The sequence below is a fragment of the Lissotriton helveticus genome, chromosome 2_2, assembly GCF_964261635.1.
Source record: "Lissotriton helveticus chromosome 2_2, aLisHel1.1, whole genome shotgun sequence".
NCBI classification, from domain to species: Eukaryota; Metazoa; Chordata; class Amphibia; order Caudata; family Salamandridae; genus Lissotriton; species Lissotriton helveticus.
Genome location: NC_136060.1, coordinates 396,268,338 through 396,292,886, shown reverse-complemented (window position 1 = coordinate 396,292,886; position 24,549 = coordinate 396,268,338). Strand labels below are relative to the sequence as shown.

The following is a 24,549-nucleotide window of genomic DNA, read 5'->3' as shown; positions in this document are numbered from 1 at the left end:
ATGGGAGATAAACTGAAAAAAACCTAACATCAAACCAAATTGTCACAGAAATGTGCTGGTATACTAAGTATCAGGCAATCGGATCACGTACTCAACTGTGTTGACCAACTACTATAGAGCACACAGGAGAACTGTAATCTCTTCACAATAATTCACTGAGTAACTGCAGTGGAATTACTTCAAATCAATTTTTTGAAGCATGTGGTGAGACACAACCTAGATTGAGGGTCAAGAAAAGACTTTATTATGCACTCCCCATATTATATTAAATGTGGGAGACACACCAAAGTGTTCAAGGTAGATTTGCAACAAGTAACTAGCAGATCATATTGACAGAATGAAAGGTATTATAATCAAATACATTCACATATATTATTTCAACTCAACTTCTCTACCTGTGCAGAGGAACCTCTCCTATATGCTTCAGAAAAAAAAATAAAGGAAATCGACATTTATAGAAGGGCAACAGTAAATAAGGGATACTTTTCATTAATAGGTTCTGAGTGACAAATAGACAGAGAAAAGCTTGAACTGGCTATGCCATCTAGAACTCAAAAGGTAAAAATATCTTCATTATTCATGGTTAACCATCAATAACTGTAGGTTACGTTTGCACCTCCCAGATCATCTGACCAAGTTTTCAATAGCTAGGAAGGGGCTCAGGAGTCATAAGGTCGTCAAGCACACCATGGCCTAACTTGCCGCACCCCATGGCCTTTGTTATACCTGGTGGCCGGCCACTCATGCCGACCACCTTCTGCCCATCACGTCCCTCCGTCAACCCCCTTCCCACACCACACTCCGCATTAACTCCCAACCCCAAAATATTAATAAAAGGTCGTCTCGCCACCCAATGCATTTTCAACCATCTCAAAACCTAAATTTGGAACAGAAAAACCTGATAACATGTCACCCACTCACACAACGTGTCACCCACGTGTCAGCCCCGACCAAGCTCAAACTACTGCAACGCATCCAAAATGCCTTGGCACGACTGATCCTCGATGTACCACGCCACGGCCACATCACTCCCCACCTGAGAACCCTGCACTGGCTCCCTGTCAACAAGATGATATCCTTCAAGCTCTTCACCCACGCACACAAGGCACTCCACAATACCGGCCCAGCCTACCTCAACAGACGGCCCTCCTTCTACATCCCCAACCGCCAGCTACGCTCCGCCGACCTCACACTCGCCACCATCCCGCGCATCCGAAGAACAACCACTGGTGGGAGATCCTTTTCCCACCTCACCGCCAAGACATGGAACACCCTCCCACTGAGCCTACGACAGACCCAAGACCTGCTGACTTTCAGGAGGATACTCAAGAGCTGGCTGTTGGATCAGTAGCGCCCTCCCCTCCCCCCAGCGCCTTGAGATCCTCGCGGGTATGTAGTGCGCTTTACAAATAATTGATTGACCCACTCACATAACATGATCCTCTCTTCAATCCACCCCGACCAAGTATATAAAAATAATACTTTGTGTACCGACAACCATCTCTACCATCCTCTGTGCATTTCCTCCTTCTCCCCACCCAAAGTTGTGCTGTTTGCTCTGGAATTTTTTTTATAATATAGCAGCAGTAAGGAACAACTTTCACTTCCCAAGGTTCCTCCATTACAGCAGATAACCATATTCAGAATCTTGTATTCACGCTTGTTGGCCTCAGTGAGAGTCATACATAACTATGGTTTTAATGAGATCTAATACTCAATTGTGGTAACCAGACCAAACGTGATCAATACAGAAATTGGTCAGATTCAAAATAATATTATAAAACTAATTAAATATATTTACAGAACGAATGGGGCATATGCTTTTATCAGTGTAACAATGAGCAATATACCTTCAAATTATGAACTGTAGATGCCTAAGAGAGTACGTTGTCACAAAAACAAAATTTCAACCACTGATTATTCAAATGGTTCTCACGTTCAATACAATTAAAACCATTGTATCGAAAAAAACATCAAGGTCGCTAAGTTGGGGGGAGGAAGGGGTGGAGGATGGAACCCAAAGTATCAACCTCCCTAACTACCAGAGATTGTAGATCAAAGAAAATTAAAATAATCATCAATAAAAAGTGGTTATTCGATGCAACCCTAAACTCAAACAAGTCCTGGACATTTCCCAGGCCCTTCTAGATTTGTGTACTTTAGAATCATTAAGCCATAAACCCAATAGGAACCAGCAGAAATACAAGGCACTCTTCAAAGATCCAATGTCCCATAAAATATCTAGGCGGTCTCATTGAAATGCGAAACTTACTAATGTGTGAATCTTTCTTAGGGCTGCCCCCCTCAAATATGTTTGAAAACTGCTTCAGATAAACATACTTGAGTTGAACCCATTCAGGTAACACACTTCTTACTGCACTGACTGAATAACACTGGCCATCTTTCAAAGAACAAGAGAGTTCAGAAACCTCCTGCATGCAGTTCTTGCTGCACTATAGCTCTTTGAGCTTGTTCATCAGTGAGTAACTTGCTTATTATGTTACTTTTATGAAGAATACACAGTGATAAAAATTAAATCGGAGAGGGAGAGATTGTGCTCGTTAGTATGCATGTATGTTTATATTAAATTAAATAAAAAAATCTAACAACCCCTTTCAAATATTCTAGTGTCGATATGGCAAAGAACAATGATTTGCTCATGTTTAGCAGCATTCACTGACCCGGTTCAGTTGCTTAGCCCAATACTGCTTTGGTTCGTCTGACAAAGCTCTTCTGGAAAACAACGATACAAGGGAATTAGTTAACTGAGACCAATTCATGTGGTTGCTGGCACCAATAAATGATCACAGTTACTGAAATGTTATCAGGCTATCTCGGATAGTCTAAAAGCATGAGTGATTGGGGGCATGCATAACACTATTTAAAAAAATCTAGAACAAAACACTTTCTCCCTCAAAGAAGAAAATGTGGGAGAAAATTTACTGTAAAAGCTAACCAACCATATTATGGGTTTTGGCCTGTAACAAATGCTTCATCTACGTTACAGAATTAGGTTAGCTTTCCAAATCCCTCTACCAATTTCTAATCCAAAGCACTGAAGAAAGTCCACATTCAATTTTAAACCTCGTTAGCATTTGTGCACATCTATGATCATGGAGAAAAAAGTGCCCTAGCTAGTTTTCAATTCTATATGTGAAATAGTTTTAAAAAGTACATTTACATATGTTCTTTAGTTTCACTCACCTGTCTTTGTGAAAGATGTTGAAACAGAAGCCAGGTAAGCCATTAAACCAAACTCGAGCATCTAAAATGTTTACAGCTACTCTTCAGAGAAGAAAACAAGGAATAATACCTTTAAATGAATCAGAGGTATCCAACTCGTCTGCATAAGAACCACATTCTTCATAATAACCGGACATGGTTATTAGCTTTCAAGTAGTCCCTCAGTCATAACCATTTGAGGCCAACTGTGCTTCTAAGTGTTGAAGCTATGCGAGTCTGAAGTGTGCCCATAGAGCCTCCTATGTATCCACTGTCAGCTCTGTGGAATAACGCAGAGCATGGCTCTCTGAATAGCTGCTGCAATGCTGTCAACTGCAGAACTCCCAGCTTAGATGGGAAACGCTAAACGTGTTATTAAAAGTAGCCATTCTCTCAAGTGAGTGCTCAAAACCCATTCCATTAGCACTCTTTTGGCAAGTATAATAATAAAACACAAGAATGAAGAGAAAGGAGAAGGCAAAGTCCAACAGGGAGAGAATATGGCAACCTAGCCCAGAATGGTCTCAGATATATATTTAAAGCACAACACAAACGTCTAAAATGCAGAAGCTGGCTCTGCATGTAGGACAGGGAACATGGCTGGAGAGCCAGGTCTCCGGATGTTGCTGGTCCTGCCGGCTAGCAAACCACTTGCCCATGCAAGTGAGGCACCACATAGGACGGCAGTAGCACTGCTGACATTCTCCTTCATTAGGGTCCCTGCATAGCTTCACCAACTTGATATTGGCATTGATCTGCATGCAGCCAATGCATGGTTCCAGCTCCTTTAAACAGAAAAGAAAAAGACAGTTCATTAATTAGTCAGGCAATCATTGCTGCACTGTTTAACAAAATGCCCAACTGCAATCAATCCATCTCCAAGTGTAACGCAGTCACCGTGACCATATTAAGCACAGTTTACATGCAGGATCAAATACCCAATTCCACTGCTACAACTCCAAGCTTCTTCCCATGCAGACCATCTCTAACTGCAATCCTAGAGAAACCCTACTCACCTTTTACAAGAAGTACATTTCCAATCAGCCCACCCTCTCCATTTCTTATTAGACTGGTATCTTCATTTATCACTGTGATCAGTCTTTCAGGTGGCTAGTATGTTTGAGGTGTTAACCATTAGTGAGAACTGAGTCACATGATTATAGAAATGATACTAAATTGTGTTATATAAAGTTTCCTACCACACGTCTGCAGATGTTAATATTACCCCATTTAATGATACCTAACTGGGTGGCTTCGGAAAGATAGAAGGATGAAGCAGTCTTGCTGAGATTTGAACTTGTGTCCTGTAAATCACATATGTCTGAGGCTAGCATGAGTCATCGTGCCAGCCTACTTCAGCACTATACAATACAACTACAAGGTAAGCAAACTAGATACACCTGGAATGAGTTCAACAATGAACATGTGGCTTAGGAACTCCTACGATAGTGAAGGAGGCACTTCATATAGGAGGACATGGTGTTTAATGCCTGAAACTAGAATGAGTGCATAAAGGAGTATTCAGAGATCATGAAGAATAATGTACCTCGAACAGACAAGCAACAGGGATAGTCATATAATCTCCATACTCTGTTTCAATGGTGTACTGCATGTTCTGAGTTTAAATTTATACTGGAGGGTTTGTTGCCTGGTATAGACAGACCCCGATAGTCAAACTGGAGGTAAAAGAACCACGACTAAGGAGTGTAAGGATAGACAAATGCTAAGCTTCGGGGTTAGCAATGCCATTTAGCATTGATATTCTAAATGTTAGGAATTTTACTTTAAAAAAAAAAAAACGATCAGTTCATTATATTATTTTAAAAAATTCGCCATATTGCACTTTTGAACACTTGGGACATCTGGAGGCGCCATTTTAGTTAACGCTCCAGTGTCTCTGGGTCTGCTCTTCTTAATGAGGCAAGCGTGTCTGCACCCGTCCGTGTACGACCGGGGCCAGTAACCCAGTCTCTCTACAAGTAAGTAAAGTTGTGTATTTCTTGATCCAACTATGGGCGTTGCGCAGACAGTGTACTGAGATATGCTTACACTCCATTTGCCTAGACCAGGGTGATCGGTCTTGTAATCACTGTTCCTTCAGCCCTCACCCCATGCCAAGGACCCAACTTAAATCTAAGACCACTCACTCTTACAAAATGTTTTCAGTCAACTGTAGGTCGGTGAAAAAACATTTCTCTTTTTTTTATTGAAGAGGAACAGCCCAATGCCTGTTCCCAACGGAAACCGGGCTCAACAAGGACTCTGGCTCAGAGATCGTACAGACAATTCCCCCTGGTTATTATATCCAACGAAGAGATCATGGAATTAAGAAGGAGTGAGGTATTGCTATCATTGTTAAAGACAGCTTTAAATGCCTTATTAAACTTTAGACAGAAAGATTAGGCCTGGGCGGAAAACTACGCTACGCTCGCGTAGTTTGCACAACTACGAGCTACACGAATTGCACGTAGCACAGTGCAAAAACACGTAGCGGGCATTTTTTGCTTGCTCGCGGTCCTCAACGTCAAGTTGGTGAACGCGAGCAAAATTACATCCCGGCGAGACTTTTTCCTCGTTCACGATCATCAACATCAAGTTGCCGATCGCGAGCGTGGAAAATAAACCTCCTGGTGAGATGCTCAACGTGGGGAAGTCAGGTTTCTCATTGCGAGTGGCCGTGTATGCTCACGACCGCTCGCAATGAGAAACTACCAGTCCGCGTTGAGAAATCTGCTCCTCTACTATAAATCTACTCACGCGGCAGAAAACAACCGCTTGCACTGTGCAAGATGCCGTTTGCAATGATTGCACAGTGCGGACAAGCATCCGGCACTGTGCAATTATTGCGAACAGCATTTCCTACAGCACTGCTTAACTCACGTAGTGCACTACGCGTAGCTACGCTTAGTGCTACTACACTAACTATGCCCAGGGTTAAGAAAGAGGAGACAATACAATTTATATGGTGATACTTCAATGCTCAGTAAGAGTTCTTTATTTCTTAGATTCTTTTGACAAGTAGGTACAGCCAATGCGTTTCGCCCTAGAAAGGGCTTCTTCAGGGCACAGTATTTTAGTGAACACGGTCCAATTATTCTTGGTGGGAAACACCAGCATCAAACTGTTAGTACAGTCCTTTGGTCACTCGCAATTCTTCTAGTACATCAAGTGTTGTACTACAGTACCCTTTAATAAAAAGGGTTAAAATATCGATCAGCTGTGTGTCGCATAGTGTCTCAGGCGGTTCAGAGTCCGTTGGTTATTTAGATTAACTAACAGGATAGTCCCATTACCTAATCGACACACCGCTGATCTATATTTTAACCCTTTTATTAAAGGGTACTATAGTACAACATTTGATGTGCTAAACTTTTTTTTATCTGGCAGCTAATTCCCCTCGGGAAATCTTTCGACTTCCGAAAAGTCTACTTGAGCCTCCAACACCAGATACTTTTTCAGAGACCACAACAACATGATGTAATGAACTCCCAGGATTTTTCAATGAAAAAAATAAATAAAAAACAAGCTATCTGTACTTTTTCCTCCTCATTCCCAGGCAGCCCTCTCATCAATGATAATCTTCGACCTTATGTTGAGCATTTACTAGAGGAATTTCCTGTCCTACACATTAAAGAGCTCTAAGAAATCCTTTCCCAAAGTAAAATCCGCCTATTCCTCTGATCCAATACTGCTTTGTTTTTTGTAATCAAGGCTGCTGATGTAGTGTTGCCAATTCTACTTGAACTGATAAATCTTTCTATTTCCACAGATCAAATACTTTTACTTTGGAAATATGCTATGGTAAAAGCTCCTTTAAAAAAGCCCAATTTAGATCCAGGGATCTTGAGTAACTACCATCCGATTTCCCTTCTTCCTGGGCTCAGTAATATTTTAGAAAAACATTCATTGGACCTTATCGGAGTTCTTAGAATACCACAATTTACTTCATTCAACACAAAACAGGATTTCGACATCTTCATGATTCGGAAACCGCTTTGCTTACTGTGGTTGAGGAATCCAAGAGACTTCTTGATCAGAAAGGATTAATAGCTATTCTTCTTGATCTAAGCTCCATATTTAATACAGTAAACCAAGACTCTCATAAACAGACGAATGAATGTCATAATTGTGGGAAGCGCTATCACCTCGATGCAGTCCTCCTTAGCTGATGGAACTTAACAGGTTTTTGAAGGAGCCAATAGCGTGCTGCTTTAATGAGAGGTACCACAGGGGTCTTCACTGAGCCCTACTTTGTTTAATGAATGAGGCCCCTTGCGGATACCGTTATACCTTATGGGATCAGCAGTCCCCTATGCAGATGACACCCAACAGGTTCTCTCTTTGAATCATCTTCAGAACACCTTACCCTCCCTTGATGTATGCTTGAAATGGCAGAATGGATGGATTATTCTTGCCTTATGCTCAATGGAGACAAAACTGAGCTGATGCTTCTGGGCAATACAGGTACTTCAGAGTTGGGACTGGCGAGGCCAATCTATCTGGTCTCCCCTCCTGCCCCTAAAACAATTTATGAAAGCCTTGGCATGTGGCTTGAAAAATCTTTTAAATGTGACCATCAAGCGGTGAAATTAGCTGCCATATGGTATGGCATGCTTAGAATGCTTCGTAAAATCCTACCTTTGCTTCCTTTCACCGCTAGGAGACTGATGGTCCAGGCCTTGGTTCTTTCCCGCCTGTACTACGGTAACTCTCTCCATCCAGGGGCCCCAAAGAAAACTACAAGAAAGCTGCAAACACCACAAAATGGTGCAGCCCCGATGCTACTCAACATTCCCATAACCCAATAATCCAACCAAGCACTGAATATCCTACACTGGCTGCCAATAACCAAAAGAAGAAAAAGTTTAAAATGGCTATGCATTGCTCAAGACCACTCCCTTATTTTTATCACCCTAGAAAAAAAGGCTCCGTTCAGCCAATTAATTTTTGGCTGAGGTACCCCGAATAAAAAAGGAAATATATGGAGGCCGCTCCTTTATATACAATGTAGCTAAGCTTTGGAATATCCTCCCTCTCGATTTGCGCTCGGTGACACAGCATCTCTCCTTTCAGAAGCTTCTTAAAATCTGGCTCTACCAGAATATCGCACCCGAACTATAAGCTATCCTTACTGCTGTTCTTGTTCAACACTACTAGCGCTGGAATGCCTTCAGGTAGCCATGCGCTTTACAAGTGTTTATTAATAATAATAATCTTTTTGAACAAAGTACACATATGCAACAGTATTCCTGTGCAATACAGACAAAGCATTGAGAGACAAGACAGAGACCACAAGCAAATGTACCACTCAAAATTACTTCTCAAAGGTCAGAACTGAAAGACCCACATCAGAACACTATTTTTCTTTTTTTTAGTTTTAGCTGTGTTGTGTTACCTTTTAGGAGCCACTGGTGGAAAAGCGTCGGGACACTCCTTTCGAGTAGCCGTACGCTATACAAAAACAACGTAACATAACATAACATAACAATACAGTAGAATTAATCAGGATCTTCTTCCATTGCTCAGCCACATGATCCATCCCTTTGGGATACCAATGTGGAGGTTATGTAAGCGAAAAAGTAAGAGAGTAAGAAACCCCATTGTCATCAAGACGATTCTGCCCATCATATATAAAGGCAGCCTCTCAAAGACGGCTATCTTTATCACATTGACCCAAGATGGGCACAGACATTCGCATCTGAAACTTCAACTCAGGTATCCCTCACAAGCATCACAAGATGCCAGAGTCGCTGTTGAAGACAGAAGGCTAAATAGGTTAGTTAGTAAACACTCTGGGCAAAAGAGCAACTTTGGGTTTAGTACAGTTTATTTTCAAACCAGGGTATTCCATAACTGTTCATCTGAAGAAAAACGGGGAAAGAAGCAAGCAGGTTAGTAAGACAGCAATAGTTCATCTGTACATAGAAAGGCACTATTTGATAGAGGCTAAGAGAACGCCCCAGTGACCAAACCCAAGTGTAATTGGATAGGAGAGCAGTTCCGTCACTAGAGGAAAGAACTTTGGGGAAAGTGGCATCCATGTTTTGTGCCTCTAGCAACAAGGAAAAGCCACAATTCAGGGGTTAGTGTGCACCCTGGCGGCTACCCCACCGCATAACAGGTGGGTAAGGGACATAAAAATGACAAACCCGGGGGCGTGGCTTGCAGCCAAGCATGGCGGCAGCGTAAACCGAGAGCTCCCTAAGGCATTACGGCCTTTTCTGAGATCCGACACACAAATCCGTGGCATAGCCCACCCGAAGAAGCGGTGACCGGGTCCGGTACAGAAGCGGCGCCGTTTGGTCCGACCCAGGAGAGAATCGGGTTCGGGGAACTGCGTCCTCGAGCCCTCCAGACTTTGGGCCTGCGGCTGGGGTGCATCACCGGCCTCGAGTGACTGACCGACCCCGGCGGAAGTGAGGGCAGACCGGACTGATTCCAGCGACGCCCGCTGCCCTCCAGACCGAGACGTCGCCGAGGACCCCCCCCCCCCGAGCCAACAGAAGCGGGAAGAACCTCTGGGGCACCACCAATGAATGCGCCAGCTGAGGCGCTCACCAGAACAGCGTGTTGGCGCCCGGGTGGAGCGGCGTCCGAGAGATAGCGCCTGTGACCGAGCTGCTGGCGGCGCCTGGCGCGGGCCCCCCCAGAGGAGGTGAGACTTCGTCAGCGCGAGTGGAACTAAGCACTCGCGCCCCCTCTCGCCTTCGGCGACACCACTACCAGACACGCGTGGTGCTGATCAGCCACGGTGCACACTGGTGCCCCCGGGGGACCAGGCGGCGTGAGGAAGGCACCGTGAGAGCCGGCAGCAATCCAGGCGGCCACAGGAGCAGCAATAGTCCCGGCTGGTGAGTGGAGCAGAAAGAGATACCCTGGCCGCATAAACGACACCTCAGTGCTCTAATCAGGCCACTAAACACGACAACGCCAGCGGCGGTCTTGCTGCCTGGACAAAAGTAAACACAACAGGCTAACGCACCAAGGTTGCCGCCACCAGAACACGACCGGAACTTTGCCCCGACACTGTGTGGTGAATGCACACGAGCGGCGACACTACAGGACACGCCGCCCTGAACAGACGACCACTTTCCTGGCCAGTGCAGACACAGATGATAAGCGCTAGACTCGACGTGCACGACTGGTGAGGGGGCTGAGACGCGCAGACGACTTCACAGTGAGGGGCTCATCGAGGTGCGAAACGGGCACGCAGTGCTGAGCACCCCGACTTGAGGGAGCCGTGATTAGCCAGAGTGCGGAATTCTACCTGATCCAAGGGGAGACGGGAGACACACCGAGCGGCTCTCCCCGGGCCCGCGACGAAAACGACCAGCAGCCCACAGCGCAGTGACCACAGTGCCCGCAGGAGCTGGGACCGGTTTCCAAACACCTCGAGACATGGCGGGGAAAGGAACAAGGAGTGGATTAACCCAGGCCCGACTGGATAAATTCGCCTATAGCCAGCACAGACAATCACAGGTGCCTGAGCGCAGCTCCACGGGCGCTATTCAAGAAACGGAAGGGACCAAGAAGGTGACGCTAGAAGACATTATGAAAACCCTCTCTGAAGTGCGGACGACAGTGGGCTCCATCTCCTCCGAGGTCACCCTGCTGCGAGCGGACTTCCAAAAAATGACTGAAAGGGTGTCACAGGTGGAAGTGGTTACAAAATCCCTTGTGGAAGACACCTCGGACCTACAAATAGCTATGGAACGTATGGAGAAGGTCACCAGGCACCTGCAGGACAGATTGGACGACCAGGAAGGGTTGTTCTCGAAGAAATAATGTACGCATCCTAGGTCTTCCGGAGACAGAGGGCAAGAGGGCAATGGACCTCTACGTCGAGGATCTCATAAAAAATAAGTTGCAACCTAAAGGCTTGTCGCACTTCTCCGTTGAAAGGGCACATAGGGTGCCTGGTGGCACACCCAAACCAGGGGCGGCGCCACGGCCTGTGTTGGCTAGACTGTTCCACTTTAGGGACAGAGATGCCATTTTGCAAGCGGCGAGAGTCTCACCACCAGTTAAAGTTCAAAACTCAACCTTGGCATTCTTCCCGGACTATACGGCGGAAGTAGCCAGACGCCGAAAATCATTTACCGAGGTTAAAAAGGCGCTAAGAGACACAGAACTGCAGTACTCGATGTTATTCCCTGCCAAATTGAGGATTGTCGCCGAGGGGAAGACATGGTTCTTTGACAAGCCGGAAATGGCACAGGACTGGCTGGACGGCTGGAGACAGGTGGGACGACCCCCCCGTCCACACAGGGATCGACCGCACTGTTAGAAACGGGACCTCTGGCTGGCCAAGGCTTGCGCCAAGGTCAGTCAGGGATCACCATTTCCAAGGTCAGGGCAAGGGAGTCACACACCAAGATAACCCCCGCTCACCCTCTAGGTAACGTGACGCGAGCAGCAAGGCTAATCTCAGAGGCGATGTGTAAAGCGTTTGCACGCGCACCCCAGCGACAACACCCTAGGCCCACCACAAAGGAAACTCCACACAAGGTTATATCAAAAATAGCCTTTGTATTACATAAAACACATTAGATAACACACACACTTTACAATGTGCCAACAGGCACGGGCAAGATTTACAAGGGATTATGTACAGGACAGGGCCACCTGGACCACTGTCAGGGGTATGCACTTTTTAGAGATAATACTTGTAGGTATAACACTTAGCACATAAACATATAATGAATGTAGCACACAAAATAGTTACATGTAGCATACAACCAGTTACTACTGGTAAAGGGAAAATACCTCCTACGCCACCCTAAACACTGTAGGGAAATCACGCAGGGAACTAGGACCTTATCATCAGGACCTATGGAAGGAAAACCTATCACCTAAGCAAGTCACATTTAGCAAAGGGAAGGAAACCTAAAATAATCACCTAGGCAAGTAACATTTAGCAAAGGCAATAAAACATCACCATTCCTCTAAGCAGGTCACTTTTAGCAAAGGTAACAACAACCATTCCTCTAAGCAGGTCACTTTTAGCAAAGGGGAATAAAAGAACAGAGAATCACCTAAGCAGGTCACTTTTAGCAAAGGTGATAAAACCAACAATTGCACATGAAACATTAAAACACATTCAGAGGTGCAGGTAGAACATTTGCTCAGAAATCAAATAAGCAGGAATCATAAATTGCGCAGGGTGCACATGGCACAACACTAGAATTGTCCCCCAGGCCAACTGGCCTCGAAAGGGCTGGAATGCCCTGAGTCTCAATGTCAGGGGAGGCTGCGCAGGCAGCACAGAACAAAGCCTAAACGTAGCAACTGTCCACTAAGTGCTGGACAGTTGTAAATACAGATGCACAACGTTGGAGCCTCGTGGGCTCAAGAACAAAGGTGAACAAGGAGCCTCTCAGGGGCTCGCAAAGCAAATGCGCAATCTAGAGCTTCAGCGCTCTCAAAATAATGAATTGCCCCCAGAGCCTCTCTCAGGGCTCTAAATCAATATGGGCGAGGAGCCTCTCAGGGCTCGTAAACCAACTGCCCCCTCGAGCCTCGGGGCTCGTGAATACAATTGCGCTGTGAGCCTCGCAAGGCTCGAAGTAAGGAATGCCCTGAGCCACTCGGGCTCGAAATATACAAATTGGCCCCAGGAGCCTCGAGGCTCCTAATCACAAATTTGGGCTACGGTGGAGTCCCTCACGGGGGGACTCAAAAACAGGTAATGCCCCCAGGAGCCTATCGAGGCTCCACACAACAGTGCGCGCGAGATCGCGCTACGGGGGAGGGGCATACACCGGCAATGTGTCCCGCGGCCCCTCTCCCTCCTTGGCACTCACCGGGTGTCTCGTGGCGGGCGGGGCTCCTCTTCACACGGGGAGCCTCCTAGCAGCGCGGGCTCCTCTCCACACGGGGAGCCTCGCGGACACGGCCGGCTGCTTGCTCCGTCTCCCGCCTGGCCTTGTCTCGCCGTACTCTGCCTGACTGCCGCTGGGGCCGCCAATGGCAGCGCGGCCCTGGGGGTCAGGAGGCGGGACTTCCGGGTCGCGGTAGGCAGCGGCCCGGCAGCGATTTACAGTGCTCCCGGGCTGCGGCGGTGATCTCCTGGGCAATGCCGGGTGGGCACCGGATTTAATTAATAAAATCTCAACGGGGCAATGCCGGGTGGGCACCGGCCTCTAATTAAAATAGAAAGCGAGGTGGGCACTCGCTCGCCAAAAATCGGCAAATTGGCTCCAATGCCGGGTGGGCACCGGCAATGTCAATAAAGCGCTCCCAAGCGCTCTGGGAGCAAAAGAGAAGCGCGCTCAGCGCTTCAAGGAAATAAAAGCGCGCCTAGCGCTATAAATCAAAATCAGAGTGCCTCCAGGCACAGCAAAGCTCCAGCAGGGTCTGGAGGCAGGCAAAGGGGCAAGGCAGGGCCAGAGCCAGCACACTGGGTCTCCAGGCAGGGAGACAAGCCAAGTGGCGGTCCTCCTGGCCCCAGCAACAGCCCCCTCTGGCAAGGTCCAAAGCAGAACAGAGAAACCCTTCTGTGGGGACACAGCCCCATTTTTATACCATGAATTCCTTTGTCTTCAGGGTGCAGGGTGGGGGGAAACCAGTTGCAGCTGGCTTGGGAGTACCCTTGATGGCCCAACCACCCCTTTCATTCACTGGGGAGGCTTGGGTCATTAGACAAACCACAGGGGGGCAGAGCCAGCATTGTGTGGGGAAAACCCAGCCCATCCAGGACCCAGGTGCACTCCTCCCACACATCACTCATGCTGATCTCACACTCACCACCGGGCAGACCCATCCAGACTTCCTGGAGCCTGGCATGCCAGCCAGCTCCAGCCAATCACGCTCCAGTATCCTCACTGCACACATACATCAATGTCCAGAAGTAGCACTTCCCTTCTAGACACATACAAGCCGCACATACCATTGCGCAGCATTCATTCTCACGAGTTCATACATACTAAACTCGAGCCTGCACTCCCCACGCATCAGGAACTAACATGGACCCACACATTCTCCATGCATTCCTATGGGAGGGCAGGCCAGCCATACTACACGTACGCACTTTACTCTGGGACACAGGGAAAAAGTGCGCCAAGACCCAAAAATCACTACACAGGGTCACAAATAAAAGCAAAAAGATTAGGGGTGAACCTGCCCTAAGGCCCAAGTCCAACACGCACCATCGCAACGGTGGCCACGTGAACAGGCGGACCGACCAGGAGGAGCAACGAGAGGATGTAACGGGAGTGAACCCCGAGGGGAATCAACGCCCAACTGACTCAGGACAGCCGGGCCCAATCCGAGGACAGACTGAGGATGGGTTGGCCCGGATGCGGGCTGCGGACCCTGGACCTGGTGAAGCGGAGTAGGGTGGGCAGAGCCGGTGCCTGTAGGGGACTCACCGACCCCACGAGCAAGTAAGATAGTTGGGAATGGGTTTAAGCACTCTGCGAAGTTGGGGAAGCGGGCGGGGTTGTGTCCGTGGAGCAGGGAGGGGGGATGGCAAGGGAGTTTTTCAGTTCATGTTAATGTTACTAGTCATCACATACACCACATGGTACATGCCCGCGAGATATAATACACCACTCCCTTGCACTATCGCGGAGCGATGCACTTGCACGGGACCCAGCAGCCTGTCCTTCAAAATACTACCCACACGATCCAATGCCCCAACGGTTAAGCACTGCACCCGCTGAGGGCGCTAGTACGACGATGGATGTACCCCCCCTGCGCCTGCTCACATGGAACGTCAGGGGACTGGGGGATAAAATAAAAAGGGGGTTGGTCCTGCAGGCAGTTAAGCGCCAGAACCCTGATCTAGTTATGGTCCAAGAAACACACCTCTCCGGGACAACCTGTAAAGCCCTCGATAGACGGGGATATGTAATGGCAGTACATGCGGAATTCACAACAGGGTCCAGGGGAGTAGGGATACTTATAAAAAAAGACATCGCCCTTTATGGTGGAACACCGCAGAATGGACGATCAGGGCCGCTTTGCGGCATTGCACGGCCAGTGGGAGGAGAGGCCCCTCAACGTGGTGTCCGTTTACATCCCCCCGGCGCTCCACTCTATAGCATTGCCTGCCCTACGTAAATTCCTCCTAGACCTCCCGGAGGTAGACACAATTATAGGGGGGGATCTCAATGCGATAATGGACCCAACGTTGGATACATTTCCCATCAGGGACCGCCCCCGAGGGACTGCAACGCTCCCTGGTTTTCTAGAAGCAATGGGCATTACAGACGTATGGCGGCAACTGTACCCTGCAGCGACACAATACACGTTCTACTCTGCGGCACACAATAGCCTATCTCGAATAGACTACTTCCTGTTCCTGGGGGTTGGACTGGGGAAAATTGACACGATGGACATCCTGCCCAGAGGCATATCTGATCACTCACCCATGTTGCTGTCACTTTCCACCAAAGAAAAGAAAGGCGCTAGAATCTACCCTTTATACCCCAACTATTTAAAGATCCCTAAGGTTAGGAAGAAACTCAGATTGGCGACCACACACTATTTTGAAGAAAACGCAGGAACGGTTTCTTCACCAGCGGATCTATGGGAGGCGTACAAAACTGACCTGCGGGGGGAAGCAATTGCAGCCTTAACAGGTCACAAACGGGAGTCCCGACAGGATCTCGCAGAACTCGAACTAGCACTCCACAACGCGAACAACACACACATGGCGAATCCCACCCCGGAAACAGCACACTTCCTGCAGTTGCGGCAGCAGCAATATCAGGCCCACCTGAAGACAAAAGTCCAGGGTTACATCACAAGCACAGCACATAGAATCTATGATGTAGGTGATAAGGCCGGGAAAATGTTGGCATGGTTGGATTGGCGAGGAGGTAGTAATAGAGGGATACAGAGGCTTCACGCACATAACGGACAGCAGCAGACACACCCAGAAGAAATAGTACGCACCTTGGCACGCCATTTTCAAGAGATATATACCCTAGAACGTGACATCACTGCCTCAGCGGCGTCACTCTCGCTTGAGAATATTGCTATCCCCGGGCTCACACACGAGGCAAGGCAGGAACTAGAGGCGTAACCGACAATGGATGAGGTTCAATTGGCGATTCAGGCGCTGCAGTCGGGTAAAGCGCTGGGTCCCAATGGACTACCGGTGGAATGGTATAAGTCGATGGCTTCCGACCTCAGCAAACCACTTCTCGATATGTATCTGGCGAGCCGGGATAAGGCAGAATTGCTGCTGGATCAGCGTACAGCCACGATTGTGGCCATACTGAAGCCCGGGAAACCTCCGACCGAATGCACCTCATACCGCCCAATTTCTCTGCTAAACGTAGAGGCCAAGGTTCTGGCAAAACTGCTGGCAAGCCGTCTGATACAACATCTGCAGACACTGATCCACCCTGATCAGTCAGGCTTTATGCCCCACAGGAGTACAGCACTGAACCGTAGGCGGGTCCATGGGGTGATGGCACGTGCGCACCTTCTCCCGGAGAAGGCGGTAATTCTCTCCCTTGATGCCAAAATGGCTTTCGATTTAGTGGAGTGGGAATACCTCTTTGCAGTGCTGGCTCGTATGGGCTTCGGACCGAACTTTATAGAATGGGTAAGACTACTCTACACGAAACCGGTAGCGCAGGTGGTGGCGAACGGCCACATCTCGCGGACATTCCCGCTGGGGCGGGGTACTAGACAGGGGTGCCCTCTGTCGCCCTTACTCTTTGCCTTAGTGCTAGAACCCCTAGCTGTCCTGATTAGAACAATGCCATTGCTCAGGGGAATCTCATGGGAGGATGGATGGGAGGATAGAATCTCCCTATATGCGGACGATATGCTCATTTACATGGTTGACCCGGAGAACGGGATCCCGGCCTTATTAAATCTCTGTAACACGCATGGGATATCGTCAGGCTATACCCTGAACTGGTCCAAGTCAGTAATATACGTACTGCGGGATCCGGAGCCGGTGTTGCAGGAGGGCTGCCCCCTGGCGTTGACGGCAAACTCCTTTAAATACCTGGGAATTGTCATTACAAAGACTGACACGGAATTTTTTGATAAAAACTTAAAGCCACCTATGGAACGCCTGCGCGCAGACGTTTAATACTGGGCGACCCTACCACTGACACTCCTCGGACGAGCGGCGCTATATAAAATGATGGCGCTCCCCCGGTTTCTCTATGTCCTGGAAAACACCCCCTATCTTGTCACACCGAGATACTTCAAACAGGTGGCAGCGCTGATCTCCAACCTACTCTGGAATAATGGCCCGGCGCGTATAGCGTACGACAAGTTGGTAAAAAGTTGGTACGAGGGGGGAATTGCTCTACCTAACATGCAACTATATTACTGGGCAGCCCAGCTTAAAATAATTAACCAGTGGATCCAAGCCCCGCGAAATGATCCAGCATACACTGCGGACTGGTCACAACTGGGGGCAGAGGGCATGCTTTCTGTATTGTATAACAAACAACGTGTCAAAAAACTGTTGGGACCGACGCAACCCACGGTGGCCCTATGGCATATCGCGCAAACACGGTTGGGGTGGAAGGGGCAAATCACCAAACTAACACCGCTATGGGACACGAAATCACTAGGACACCTCAGATTCTGTAAAGGCTTTACACAATGGGACCACATTAGAATTTCCACAGTGGGGGGACCTATGGGATAAGGGAACGGTGATCACATTCCCACAGCTTCAGCAACTATATGGCCTGAGCCCCGCAGAGACGTTTAGATATGTGCAGATACGTCACGCACTGCTACAGGCGATCCCGGCGGGCACTGAGCTACCAGAGTCCTCCCCATTAGAGGATAGGCTGCTTACTGATTTTATGCAACAAAGCGCAACCTCCCTCACGTATAAAAAACTAGTCAACAACCTAGAAGATCCCACATTGAAACTAAAAGAGAAATGGGTCGGGGAAGTGGGTGAGGTGGATGAGGCAGAATGGAATGAAGCACTAGCCTCCCCGAGAGAAGTTGGCATTTCGGCTAAATTCAGATTAGTACAACTCAAAATACTCCACCGCATCTACTACACGAGGACGCTACTTCATAAAATACATAGAGCGCCCCACCCTTTTTGCCTTAGGGGGTGCGGGGAGGAGGGGTCTCTGTTTCATACGCTCTGGGACTGCCCACTGATACAAGAATTTTGGAAACAGGTCATGCGCACAGTCTCACAAGCGCTTAAAATTTCTGTTCTACCGGAACCTCGCAAATGCTTGTTGAACATATGGGATCCCAACGATCTGAATAGATATGGGCTGATTTGGGCTACGCTGGCCATTACAGTAGCTAAACGGGACATTGCGCAGAAGTGGGGTGCGCCAGGACTGCCTACAGCGCACAGATGGGCTAACAACATGGACATGCTGATGGTCACAGAAAGGGAGGTCTATGTGCTCAGAGCCTGCCCCCGCAAGTGGAACAAGGTATGGGCAGCATGGAATGTTTATAGGGGGGAGATCTGTGAACCCCTTCCGGAAGGTGACGATCTAGACTCAGAAGAGGACGACGAGTAGATAACTGGGTGGTGGCTTGCAGAATTTCCAGGATCAGAAGGGGTATTGCTCTGCATTAGCTATATTGAATGGCGAGACAAGGGATTGCTGGGGTGGCGGGTTATTCCATGTACAGACGTGAAGATGAGCGAATTGTGATGACTTCTGTTTCAGTTTTAAGTTCCAATGTTCTGAAGGTTAATGAGATGTGAAGTACACATCGGAAAGCATTTATAGACTGCGTTCAACAAAGCCTTCGGCGCAAATAGTTATGACCCTGGACGTTTTGGGATACCCCAAACTAAAAGTATGTAAGAAACATGTGACAGATATCCTACCCAGCAGGCGAACGAATACATGTATGCAGAATTACGATTCGACTATGTTACTGTATGCACATTTTGAGCTTTCGCTTAAATAAAGATTGTTAAAAAAAAAAAAAAAAAAATGACAAACCCAATTGATCCACAGGTGTGAAACAAACTACCAAAACACTTGGTCATAAGAATACTAGGTTCTAGAGTAGAGACATCCCTGGGACTGGTATTGTCACAGATACCCTAGTAAACCATTAAGAGTGAGTAGGTGCAAGGCAATGGAGTCCTTGGGTCTAAATTCGGAATGGTCAGCAGAAATGTACCACAGAACTGTGTGATGGAATATTCTGATTGCAAGTGTAGCTAATATCTTTATGTCAGCAAAACAATGAGTAAAACGTGTCTGTAAGAGAAGCACACAAGTGGCTCCCTATGGCTGAGATGAAGAATATGGAGCCCTAAAGCAGGTTAGAGATCAATGCAACATGAATATGTCTCAGCATAAAGTTCCAAAGGGTGTCACTTTGGAAATAATGGACAAGTCTGGGAAAATTGTGCCAGTTCCATCAGGGCCTGGTGATCTGGTAGCATGAAGGTGGCTAAAGGATGACTATTATTTACAGCCATCAATCTTATTGTCGAGAGTAGAACATGGACTTGTGAAGTAAAGGTGAGATCCTCGCCATGCTATAGCCCATGGATAGAAATTATACTGTGTTGATTACTCAAAAGCCAGGCCAGGCGCATTATTCGAGGTATCTTCAGCAAACTGAAATCTTGTATTTGTAATACATTTCCCCAGCATTTTTTCTTTTACTCCAAGAACGGCAGCTTTCCTTACTTTGATACTGTAAAAAAGTACTGTACGTTTTATTTTGCCATTGATCCTTTTCACGCTATTTAACAGACAAGCATATGCTCCTGAAGTACTACTCCCACTACTAAGCACTCACAAGGCAGTACAATGGTAGGGGAACAAAACTGTATATTTTCTACACAACACTTTCTATATGAGCAATGTCCTTCTGGTTCTCCACGAAAAAACTGAGGTGCAAGCACCTAGAGGCAAATGATGGACTGTACAAAACAAAGCTTATGGGTAAGAGGTCAAATATATGGCATAAACGGTTATCCACAAACTATACACAGCTGAGGAGCGATAGAGGGCATACAAGAGCGGCTGCTGTGCATGGTCTAATATTCAACTTGTGATGTATTCCTATAGGTTCTGAATCGATCCCCCTATTCCTGACCCTATTCTGGTTAAACAAACCAACAAGTTAACTAGCAGTCAGCCCATGAGGCAGAAAACCCCCATGATGCAGATACCGTTATCTGACGCAGTCACACTACGGCACAGGAACGTGTTATCTGATTAGGTCATAACGCTTGCGATCTAATTAGACAAGCGATATTCCTCCAGGCCCTGATAAGGCATACGGAGTTCTCATAACAAATCAAACCTATGACAACCTGGGCAAAACCCTGCGGCCATTGTTTTGATTTCACCGAGAACTTCAGCAAAAGAATGTGCTAACGAGCAAGTCGTATGACATCCTTATTGACGTATCTATGTCCATCCTTACGTCAATCTCGGCACCTTAAAGGTATAAATATTACCGATATTGCCCTATGCAAACACACGCGGTGGTGACGAGACGGAGCAGCCATACTTGCCGAAGCGAAGAGCAGAGCAGACCCCGCTGGCGCAGCCCCGCCTTCCTGACGCGCTGAGAACGAGAAGCTGCCTATTTCTCCTGCCGAGAAATCCAGCACCGGCGCTTCCGGGTAGCCCTCGCAGGCAGCCTGGAATATCGAGACCAGAGAGAGAGATACCATCCCTCATTCATCCTAACTTCCAGGTACAGAACTGAATAACCCCTCACAGAGAATTCTTTAGTCAGTCACTTGGCAAAAACAAACTTAACTTAAACTGTAACTTTCTATTCCCGCCCACGTATTAGGCTTAGGTCAGGTACACGGGGTAGGCGTATTTAGAAACACCAGTTGAGTACGTTTAGTCAAATGTATATGTGTATGTAATATATTTTATTCATTTTAAAACCTTCATATGGCTTAGAAACCATATCAATGTTTTTACAGTATTATTTTATACTTCTGCTTCTAATGTATGCACTTTACTTAACTATAAGTATTGCAATAATATCGATCCATTTCTCTTGTACGAGAAAAGAGACTGATCAATAAATAACACCTTTTATTGAACACGCCCGTCTCTTCCTTTTCTCTACAATCTGATGAGACTAAGAATGCACGTACTGACTGAGTAAAATAAATTGCCTTTTGTTCACACGACTCTCGAGATACACTCTTGATTAGGGGAGAGCAAAGTTGTCATGTTCTATGGTTGTCAGAAACTAAATCCCTTCTTGTCTAATCAGGGAAGTTAATTCCTTCCTGAACATTCGAGAACGTTTCTAGTGAACTCTGAGCTAGCTGGCAAACCCAAAAAACTTTAAGTCTAATATCGACAGTAGTAGACCTAGTTAACGTCTGGTCTAGGCCTTTACTATTGAAGGTATTATTCCAATGCGCAGAGCCTATTGGGATAATAGGAACTACACTACATGGCGCCCAACGCGTTGGGAAAGGGCGATAAAACTAACGTAAGACATTTAAAGTAACTCAGTCGTGCTTTCTCACTCAGACCCCTTTCTCCCATAATACTCCAAAGACGTCTGGAGTGGGTAAAAGGTTATATCCGCCAGACCTCGCAGGAGGGAACTCCTATGTATGGTTCTTGGTATAGTCAACGTTGAAGGATACACTGTTCCAAAATATTGTGCATCTAATCTTTGTTTCCATAAGAAACCTGATCTGCAAACAAAAGAAATAACCTTCCTGTCGGTAAAATGGTAGACAGTGATGAAGAAAGAGAGGCAGTTAGATTAGCTACTGAACTCGCAGCAGCTGATGCTACCATGCAGGAAGCAGACCAGGATATAATACTCATCCCGGTCATTAAAAGGAAATCTATAACCATAAAACTTATAGAAAATGGACTGACACCTAGAGGTGGTACAGTCATATTCGTAATTGAGGCACACGAATATCGGCAGACAGAGGTATACTATTCATGGATAAACTTTCCAGCAGCAAATCCTGTAACAAAGTACTTCCACTATTACAAAATAGAGGAACCTCCTGAAACGTACACTCCTTTCGAGGAGGTGGAAGTACCACTCAAATTTCAAGAGCATTTGCTCTTATTTGATGGCGCCCTAAAACATAATAATCACATCACCAGGCTCGGTCCTTTAGGTAGACCAGGAGCAACGTGGCCGGTCCTAGCCGGATACACACCACATCCAGACATCGACGAGATGTCTGCAGCTAACCTGTTAACACAGCTAAAACAATTAATAAAAATACATAGACAATTAGTCCAGTATGTGATGCGGACTTCAACAATTCAGCCAGCGATTAAACTCCCACAGCTGACCCCTCACCAGGGGAACACAAATAAAATTACACCACAGAACATCCAGTCCTGCCTAGGTAAAGTACCGGCTAAACGGGAACAAATACCATTCTGGCTAGCGCAGAAAATCACCCAAATAGAGGCGGTGTTTCCAGACACCACCCCGCTAGAAAAGCACAGGATTCTGACTATCTGTCTTCCAATGGGAATCGCACCACACATTGAGGACTGTGACACTTGGGGTACAGTCTTTGCTTCCATCTACACAAAAACGCACGGTGTTCCATCCATTTCGGTAATACCAGATGTGCTAAAACAAATTCAAGATGAATACGGTCCTGAACCCGCTTTAACTCTTGGTATGAAATTACTAAAAGACTTCAAGCAGGTCTCGGCTATATTAGCAGCCAACATAAAGGGAGAAGCAGCAAACGTGGCGATCCGCCAGAGGTTAAAGGAAACAGATATAGCAGACCAACCAGCTGAAATTGCCAGAATCATAGAAAAATCCTATGAGGAACTAGGTAGAGATAGTTTAGGTGGAATACCAGTAAAACCACAACTGATTGACAGTCCTGAAAAAATATTTTTTAATAATAATTCAACATCACAGAAAAAGAGCTGGGATGGAAACAAACAATCCAATCCCAAAGAAAAGAAATTCCAGTCCAGAGGAAGGTCTCCTAGGCGAAGAGAGAAATCTCCGAACCAAAGACACAGGTCACCCCAGAGTGACCCCTCTGGGAAAAGATGTAACCTTAGAAACAGGGATAATATAAAAAAGCCTGATAGATATCAAGACATTGATACACGTCCCTCTCAATCTTTTCAGACTTCCTCGCAGAAATCGGAAAGAAGAGGACGATCAGAACAAAGAGAAGAGCACGCCAAGTCCAAAGACAAGGAACCTGCTCAGCTAAAAAAGAAATTACAATTTCCAAAGAAGGTAGCCAGCATTAAAATAGTTAACAATGCCGAGAATTCTGAGGACACAACTGAAAAACGGGGAATGGGCTCAGACAATGCTAGACAGCGCAGCAGAAGTGAGCATAGCTCGCAAAGTCCTTATGAATCATCTGGAGACAGTGGACACGAATGAATATCTTCAAGTGGAAACTGCAGACACCAGAGTTAGCAAACGTCACAAAATATACGAAATAACATTGCGTATAGAGGGGGATAAGACTAGAAAAATAAGGGGACTATTTTGGGATAATCTCTCCAAGGGCTATGATATCCTTCTAGCTGAAAAAGACTGGCCACCAGAGTTTGTCAGGGATTGCCCTCATGGTGAAGAAGTAATTATGCCTGCCTTCTCAAATCACATCCCAATTCATAAAAAATACACACTTGCTAGAAAGTGGGCAGTGGCTCTAGCTCCTGCTTTATATAAAAATCACGTGGGATGGGATGAGGACTCTCCTCCTCACAAAATCCAGTTAAAATCACAACCTACTGCACAAAGGCAGTACCCAATTAAGCAAGAAGCTAAAAAACAGGTAAAAGAAATACTAGATCAGCTAGAATACCAGGGGGTGATTGAAACTTGCACCTCACAAATGAACAACCCTTTGTTTCCGGTCTCCAAACCAGACAATTCATATCGTCTAGTTTTGGATTACCGACACCTTAACACATGTTGCAAAACTTTTGCAGTGCAAAATTCGCATAGTGCTGCACTAATGAATAACATAGTGCGCAAAAAATACAAAACAACCTTAGACATCTCTAATGGATTCTTTTGTCAAAACATAGCACCAGAGAGCAGATATTTGTCTGCGTTCTCAATAAATGGCACTCAAAAACAATTCTGTCGGTTAGCCCAGGGGTACAAGAACAGCCCGGGAGTATTCTCAGCAAGAGTAACAGAATTACTACAAATATATGATGATGAAGCATTATCTTATGTCGACGACATTTACTTAACAGATGATGACTTGGAGACTCACTTGAAGAGAGTGAACACCATAATACTTGGGTTCGCAGCAGAGGGTTACAAATTCAACTTTAAAAAATCCAGAATTGCCCATCCGACAGTCCTGTTCTTAGGATATGAATTATCAAGTATAGCCTGGCTGACAATTTTCTAGAAAAATGTGCCGTACTC

General features: G+C 46.6%; 1 protein-coding gene across 1 annotated transcript in view; it reads right to left on the bottom strand.

Moving 5' to 3' along the window:
* Positions 1 to 221: 221 nt before the first annotated feature.
* Positions 222 to 24,549, bottom strand: part of TMEM129 (transmembrane protein 129, E3 ubiquitin ligase) — a 101,232-nt gene continuing 76,904 nt past the window's right edge. The window contains exon 4 of the mRNA XM_078678630.1: positions 222 to 4,007. Coding sequence (XP_078534756.1) covers positions 3,759 to 4,007 — 249 coding nt within the window. The 3' untranslated portion in view covers positions 222 to 3,758. The remainder of the gene's footprint in view (positions 4,008 to 24,549) is intronic.